This window comes from Anoplophora glabripennis, unplaced genomic scaffold (genome assembly GCF_000390285.2).
Source record: "Anoplophora glabripennis isolate ALB-LARVAE unplaced genomic scaffold, Agla_2.0 scaffold287, whole genome shotgun sequence".
In the NCBI taxonomy this organism is placed as follows: Eukaryota; Metazoa; Arthropoda; class Insecta; order Coleoptera; family Cerambycidae; genus Anoplophora; species Anoplophora glabripennis.
Window position 1 is genome coordinate 510,948 of NW_019416441.1, and position 8,547 is coordinate 519,494.

Here is an 8,547-nt window from a genome sequence, read left to right on the forward strand (position 1 = left end):
AACTATTAGAAATTGATTTTTTTTCAATTTTATTTTTTATTTAAATCATACTTTCATCTCAAAAATTAGTGGTTATGATCCATAATACTGTCAATTGCAAGTCAAATGCATAAAAATTATTAACTCTTACAGCTGCCATACTGGGCAATTTTATTACATCATATAATTTTTATGCTCGGTGTCTGTACTGTTCTGATGTATGTGACCGATAATGAAGTTGAATTTGTAAATATCATTTTATAAATTTAATATCTTGTTAATATTTTAATAGTTTAATGATTTTATCGATAAAAGTGATTTAGTACTCACTAAAATCAGCAATTACGATCTGCAAAACTGTCGATTACAAGTTAAACGCGTAAAAGTAACTGACTCTTACAGCTGACATACTGGGTAATTTTATTTTGTCATAATTTTTATGCTCTGGGGCAATAATTTCGATTATTTTAGCTGAAGCGTGTACGTAAGAGGATACTACTCCCAAAACAGGAGTCGACGGTCGATCAACCGTCACATTATGAAAAATAAAACACAACACATCCGGAAATCATTATCTGTACTTACTTAAATAAATTACATCTAACAACAAATAAATGACCAATACACAACCGTACTGAATGATGGTGAATGACAACGTAAAAAATAGAATAGAGTATGGACATCCGCGCGGCATATAAATATCTCTAACCGTCCGAAAACGCAAATGTGTATGTAAATATACAATGAAAAATATATTCCTGGCTTTTTCCAAACGTTTTTCATACAAAAGACCTGCACTTTATACAAAGTGACAAACATGTTACGGATAAATAGCCACTATTGCGGCACCAAGGTACAAACGACTAAAAAAAATAAACGACCCCAATAGTCACTATCCACCTAACAAAATCACAATATCAGTCGAGCCGCAGCTCAAAGATATCTCCACCTACAAAAAACTAATTAGAACAAGAGGGCCCCCATGCCGCCCATCTCGCTTTGTTCCTTGACGAAGATCTCGAAGTACTGGTAAATAATTGTGACGGCCAACAGGATACCAGTACCGGAACCGATCGCCCCCATGAAATCCGCCAACACGGACAACGCTCCGATGCAGAGCCCCCCGAAAGCCGCCGCCGTCGGAATGTAACGGTTGAGCTCGTGGATCATGGAATGGTCCCGGTGCCCCCTCATCACCATCTGTTGTTCCTTGAGCTGTTTGGCGACGTCCTTTGCCGAGCTGCCCGACACTTCTATCCAGGTCTTCGAGAAGAAGGCGCAGGACCCCAACATGAAAACGATGTATAAAACGGCATGGACCGGATCCTCCAATATGTGACTGACGCTTTCCGGAGGCGAAAGGTAGTAACACAACCCCCCTATCGGGTAGGACCTAGCCGGACCTCCCCCGCCAACGTCAGCCCACACGCCCAGCAGATTTATAAGAAAATTGCCTTGGAACTTAACGGCCAGCATCTGCGAGATGACGTACAAGTTCGACACTAACGCCGACTGCAGGATAATCGGGATATTCGACGTATAAAACAACTTGATAGGATAGCTAGAATACTGACCGCGATACCTAGCGCTCTTTATCGGCAGGTCCACCCTGAACCCTTGGAAGTATATCACGATGGCAAAAACGAAAACGGTGGCCAGCAGATTCATGAGGTTGGGAAGGTTCTGACGGTAGAAGGCCTCGCGGAGCCCGCGGATCTTGTCCTGTCTGGTGGTGAGCAAGTGGAATAGGGCGATGACGGCGCCCTCGAATTCGGTTCCCCTGCCGGTGTTGACGGTGGCTGGGGAGAAGGCTTTCCAGATGATGGTCTCGCAGATGTTGGTGGCGATGAAGAGGGAGATGCCGGAACCGAGGCCGTAGCCTTTCTGGAGGAGCTCGTCGAGGAGGAGGACGATCAGGCCGGCAACGAATAGTTGGATGATGATCAGAAGGCACACTCCGGCGCCGATTTCCGCGGGATCCCCGTACATTCCGGTCATTACGTAGACGATGGCTTGTCCCACAGTGATTACCATGCCAAACACTGGAAAGGAAAGCACGGTGAAATATAGGCGACATTGCTATTGTATACAGTGTGTGCCACTGTGCAAAAAATGGGAAATTAAATAATAATAATATACAGGATGAGCCAATTAAAGCTTCCCACATGGAAAATATCGGATTAAAAAATAAACAAAAATAACCTGAGTTACGTCAATTTTCATGATGGCGTAAGTTTTGGTACCTTAGAAGCTACCCTTAAAAAGGGTACGACTTTGGACAAATTGGAATGACAATAAAATCATCACTTACAGAATAAGAGAAAATATTAATGAATGAAGGAATGTTATTTTATTTTATGTTCAAATTAGTTTCCTTCTGCTTCCATACAATAATAAAATCTGCTCCTCTTCCAAACAAATATTTCGAAGCATTTCGGATGTTATCTAATGACATTCTTTAACAATTCGCCGACAAAACTCCTCAAGTGAGTTCGGTCGTGTTGCATAAAATTTCAACTGTAAGTGAGAAAAAGTCTACCCCTGCCGAAGGGGTAGCTTCCAAGACATCAAAACTTACGCCATCACGTGTTGAAAAAAAAATCGACGTGTCTCAAGATTTTTTTGATTTTTTTTAATTCCGATATTATTCAAGTGGGAAATTTTAATTGAAACACCCTGTATAATACCACCACCACCACCAAAAGTTGGTACACACAAAAAATATATTGAAAACTAAATTGGTCTTATTTTTTTAATTTTGAATTGACCCTAAATAAAGATCATATTCAATATTTCAATTTATTGTTTCTATAATTAATTTTATAATTTTTTTTGTATGTAACGCCACAAAAATCCTTTTTAATATTGATTTGCGAAAGGTTAGATAGATTCAGTATAAATGTCGTGATGATGCGACACAAAACAGCTGGTTCGTTCGTCGGTTTTCTCACCTATGACACACTGACGAGGACTAATAAGTCCGAAACTGGTCTGTGCCTGGTGGGTTAAACTGACGAACGACCCTAACTGTTGCACTAGGTGTTGCGAGTATAATTCAATGCCGGTAGGGGCATATAGCCCTCCAAGTAGTTGTTTCTCGCAACACTCACAAAGTAATTCAGTACAAAATTGTTTATTATCTCTCTTACTAGTTTCGACTCAGGAAAGATTTTCTTCTTCCCTGAAGATCAATGAACAATCATAACTGAAACTAATAGAAAGGTAAATAATACAATTTCATATTGAATTGAAAAGAGATCTAATTTTCCCCATTACATCTAAAAAAATGTATGCCTATTGCAATGATATTTAATACAATCGTAAAATTTCGCAAATATTTTTCTAACACAGCAGAGAATAATAAAAAACTCAAATTGGACCATTGTTATTGAATTATTGCAAATTTCATATTATCCAAACTTACTAAAATTTCCTGATTTTAATTTATTATTCCAATAGAATACACATTCACGATGGTTTCAAGGCGGAAAATCCACCAGGTCATAGAACAAATTATTTTAAGCCAAAAGTAAAGATGAACTTTTTAAAAAATATATTCTTCATGTTTTTATCCAAAGTTAATAATTTGAATGGTTTTTTCTTAATAGTGCTCGTGATCTGAATTAAAAACTATTTAGTTTCTCTTTACTTTTGCATACCATTAACTTAATCACAGTTAAAGTTAGACAAGCTTTTCCTGTTACTTTTAGTTTTTTATAAATCTATTCAATTCTCCAGCAAATTTTTTTTACCTGGTTGATTTTAAAAATTTACTGTACGAATAGGTCTGCCACTAAAATTTTCACATTCATTGAAAATATTTACAAGCAAAAGAACAAATAAAATAATGTAACAACATTAAATAACTAAATTTCTCTCCATTTCAATTAACCAACTTTCATCTTTCAACCCTTTTGTTACTTTTCTTCTTTCTTATTTCTTGTCTAATAATTTCGCCACATATCTGTCTAATTTTATTTTCTAAATATTTTGAAAGATCTTTGCATTCATTTCAAGTAGTATCTGATATTATTTTTTAACCTTTTAATTTTCAATAATTAAAAAATATTTATAGTCGGTCAAACGAAGGGGTGCAAAATAATGTTTTGTTTCGGGAAAAAAAATCCTAATACAATTTTTTAAATATAGGCGAAAAAAATCATAGGAAGTTTAAAATTGGCAATATTGAGAAAGTTATAGTTTACAAGTACAATTTTCATACATTCCACTCCCTATTTCACCAGAACAAATAGAACAAATTCCACCCTAAGGTTAGACCAACTATAAAACTGTTCAAGAGTAAACGGAGCCGAGGATAGAGTTTAGTGACTAGATAATAAATGTTATTATGATAATCACTAATAGCTATGTCGGCACGGGACTCTCGGATTTATCTTCCTGTGTATACAAGAAACTTTTGGATTAATAACCAAAACCTCTCAAACACCACAGGGCATAAAATATCAACTTCACTATGTCCTACAGTTTATTCGATATAAAAATTATTGCATTTTTTCTCCTAACTAATGACATTTTATTTTCACACAATTTTATAAAATAAAAATCAAAATTTAGTTAATAAAACTACTAAACTTGGATATCGGCTTTAGATAATCAAGTTTTGAAATAAAAATATAATGATTTATTTCCTAGCTTCCTAAGTTTATTTCTCATTCACGGTACGTCTAAAGTCATCATCTCGGTTGCAATTATTCTTCAAATTTGTGTAAACTAGTTACAAGAATGAAAACGACTTAAAACCTCTCAAAAGATTTAAAGAACAAAACCAAAAAAACAATGTTTTACAAAGGACCATAAGAACTTTAGATAGGAAACTTTTTATTGTCCGTATCTGTACGTATTCAATAATAAAATGTAGATAAAGATATATTTCATAATCTGTTCTATACCGAGCAACATCGGTAGCTGTTTACTGTAGTGATAAAAATATTTAGAGTACATAATTCAATTATTTCTATTGAAAAATAAGCACAGTAAAATTTAAAACTTGAATAAAAGCAACAAAACGATAATATTCATGAATTTCATAATTTATAGAAAAACAATGTGAAAGGCAAGAAAAAATATAACATTTTTTTTAAATTTGTTTAATTAAAAAAAATTCAATAAACTTTTTCACTATGAATTTTGTTGACATCCGATCCACTTTAAAAATTAAGAAATAAATTTAAATTTTTAATGATTTACTTTCCGTGATGTTAAAAGTGGATTTCTTTATTATTCCTTTTATGTGCAGACTACAAAAAAAAAAAAAGAAGTTGTGTAAATTTGTGTCAGAATTTCGAACTCATCGAGATAATAGTTACTTATGTATCAAGGGAGATACAGGAATAATTATGAAATCTAAATTCTTTATGATAAAGAATATAAGCATTTTGAAACTTAGAGTTAAACTATATTAATGGGATATTTACCTTTTATCACTAAAGAAATATTTATAATTTTTGACAATTTATATTTCTTATAAATATCATCGATTAGAGCCTTATTTGAAGCAAATATAGAAAGTATATATGTAAGATATTGAAAAGAGAGGATATTTTGAAATCTATTAGAGAAACATCAAGTCATACATATATTTTGGAAAAGGTAATATAGGAAGTCATTGGGTATATTATTGCATGTGCTTAATAGGTTTTTGTTATTGTCGGTTGTTCTAGTAGTTTTTGGAGGATTAAGAAGAGATGAGTTGGTAAAGCTCTCGATAGATGATATAGATGACAAAGGAATCATTGTTGTAGTAAAAATAAACGATACAAAAACTAAAGTACCAAAATCTTTTACTATTGTGGAAGAAAATGAAATGCACGCTCTCCAATAGTATCAACAGTATGCCTTTGCAACCGAAAGAAATTAAAGACCGGCGGTTTTTTCTGACAACCAGAAGGCAAAAATACTTTCGGTAGCATACCGTCCAGGATTGCACATAGGAAAATGGAAGAGTGATACTGTAGCATCAGGATATGTAGAAGATAGCATAACGTCCAAGAACAAAGTATCTCGTTTAATAGCAGGAGTAGAAAGAACTAGTGACGACAATTTTTCTGAATTGATTGAGGGAAAATGAACATTTATTCGATGGCAAAGAAAATTCGGGTAGTTTTCCTGATGTTACTGTTAAAGGTTTCATCTCAAATTGTACCCTCCTTTTTAAAGACAGTTGTAAATGATTTTTGTTATTAATTTAAAGCAAATTGTTGTTCTATATCAAATATTAAGGTTAATAAACTTTGTACATTAATTTGTCTGCTTCATTTATACAAGGCACATTCTAATCTACCCTTGCAGAAAAGAAGGGTACAAAATAAGGTCAAAATGCGGGCGATAATATTGAGGTCCGCTTATTTCGCCCTAGAGTGATATGACGTTGTTTTCCCCTTTCGTTTCCTACTAATAAACAAGCTATGTCGCCTAAGTGAAAAATAAATTAAAATTTATTTAAGAAGGCTCCAGAATTCACCAAAAACATGCAATATGAAGTTCTTGGAACACATTTTTGTAAAACGAATTTAACTGAATCCTAATATTATATCAGCGTATAATAATTATTTCAATAATGGACTTTAATAATACATTAAGAAATTAACCTTAATTTCAAAAAATGAAAGCTTCAAGGGTAAATGTTTATATAAGAAAATGTCCTTAAATTTGGAAACGGAAACACTAATAACATAAAAGTAATACAATAACCATTAAGACAAATTTTCCTGATTTTGATTTAATAAATATAAGTATATAAGTTTATTGCCATACATATTGCGTCTGCCGCTAAGAATAACTGTACTTACATTTCTGGGCACCGTTGAAAAGAGCTCGATCTTTGGGAGTGTCACCAACTTCGATAATCTTCGCACCGGCAAGCAGTTGCATGATCAATCCCGACGTCACTATGGGTGAGATACCTAATTCCATGAGCGTACCCCTGTTCGAAGCGAGAATCACACGGATCCAATAGAAGGGATCTGCAGAATCTGAACTCATTATACCGAACAGCGGTATCTACAAAATACAAGAAATTAGAACCAGTCAATGTAATTCAATAATAACACGTTTCTTACCTGACAACATACTAAGAAAATAAATAGAGTGATGGCAGTCCATAATACTTTCTCCTTGAACTGGATCTGTAACAAGAAACATGCCACATGTACCAGAAACAGCTGTTTCAAAATATGAATGAAAAATATTTGGTTTTCGTAAAACTTTTCGAAAAAGTAACTGTAAAATGCTTTGTAAACATATTTCAAGCAAATTTAGAGTTCGTCTAAGACACAACTTCACGAAATCTCGACAGATGGAAACGTTGCATACCTTTCGATCTGGTTTTCCTATTTCTGGCAGAATACTGCAAAAAGGCTTAATAACCTCTAGGAATTTTACTGAAACAAAAATAATACGTCAGAAACCAAATCCATACGTGTTAAAACAGGGATTGGAGCATGGCCACAAAAACCACAAACATAAAATGCCCAAATCGTGTAGGTTATAATTTCTAAATCAAACGTTTTACACAGGCATAATTATAAAAGTACTTACTGCCCATCCTGATGGGTCCCTTGTAACTTATCCACTACAAAATCACAGTTAATTTTATTAGGACAGTCCTTTCGAGAGGTGTCACGTCAGTCCTCTCTGCCCAAGTTTTGAAGTTACGGTACTTTCAGAGTGAAATTTTGGCTTCCACGACGTACACGTAGCACCGTACTCGGTCACGTGACCGATGATGTTGGCGACGAGTGTCACTGAGTATGCTACGTATTTTCCAGAGAATAGAGGACATTCTAATTCGTGCTGGTGTTGTGTTGGTTGCCTAAATTAAAATATTATTGACAGAAAATATATTCATTTAAAATACAATTTTCAGCTATGAGTTTTCTCCGCGACATGTTAAGCACGTTACCAAACCAAAAGTTACCTCTATTTCAGATTGAGTAGTTTTTCATTACTTAATGACCACCTTCTTGGTAATCCCTAATCACTTGTCTAATTTCAAACATAAGTAGACTTGGCAATTTTTTTTTTTTTGTAAAAGTGCACTTTCGAAATTTATACTCTTATCTCTTATTAATGTTTTTTATAGTATTCAGAACAATTGAAATGCGGCTGTTTTTAAACCATATCAATGGAACATCAGTTATTTTTAGAGATACAAAATTAGTCAAATGAAAGTAACGTTGAGGAATTTGACGGAAATTTGTCCCATATTTTTTCATTTTCATATTTATCGACGAAGAATTTGAAACTAATTACCTATTTTTTTTTTAATAAATAACTGTTTCATTCCTTAAAAATGCAATTAAAAACAATCATTTTTTAGGTTTTTAGTCTCACATACTTTTCACGACTGTTTTTATTAGGTGTAACAAAACATAAAAAAATAACTGAGGTTATGTGACTCTGCTGACATTCAGTATGTATCTCTTAAAATAACAGAGATTCCAGTGGTGCGCCTCGAAAAATTAGTACCCTAAATATCAATCTTTATTCTCTAGAAACAAATCGTGTTTTTTTTTTATTTCATTCTTCATATTGCCCCAGAAATTTTAA

The 8,547-nt window shown here is 33.8% G+C and overlaps 1 protein-coding gene across 1 annotated transcript; it reads right to left on the bottom strand.

Annotated features, from left to right (window-relative positions):
* Window positions 1-539: 539 nt before the first annotated feature.
* LOC108905145 (protein transport protein Sec61 subunit alpha) lies at window positions 540-7,685 on the bottom strand. Its single transcript, XM_018707923.1, has 5 exons — window positions 7,537-7,685; window positions 7,312-7,379; window positions 7,059-7,124; window positions 6,789-6,999; window positions 540-2,021 (listed from the first exon to the last, which is right to left on the bottom strand). The coding sequence occupies exons 1-5, from the start codon at window positions 7,541-7,543 to the stop codon at window positions 943-945; spliced, it is 1,431 nt and encodes a 476-aa protein (XP_018563439.1). The 5' UTR covers window positions 7,544-7,685; the 3' UTR covers window positions 540-942.
* Window positions 7,686-8,547: the final 862 nt, after the last annotated feature.

Coding starts and splice junctions, on each gene's coding strand:
- LOC108905145 (XM_018707923.1), bottom strand. Junction 7,125..7,311: donor TAGGAAAACCAGATCGAAAG/GTATGCAACGTT, acceptor TTCTTGTTACAG/ATCCAGTTCAAGGAGAAAGT. Junction 2,022..6,788: donor TTTCAACGGTGCCCAGAAAT/GTAAGTACAGTT, acceptor TTTCCTTTCCAG/TGTTTGGCATGGTAATCACT.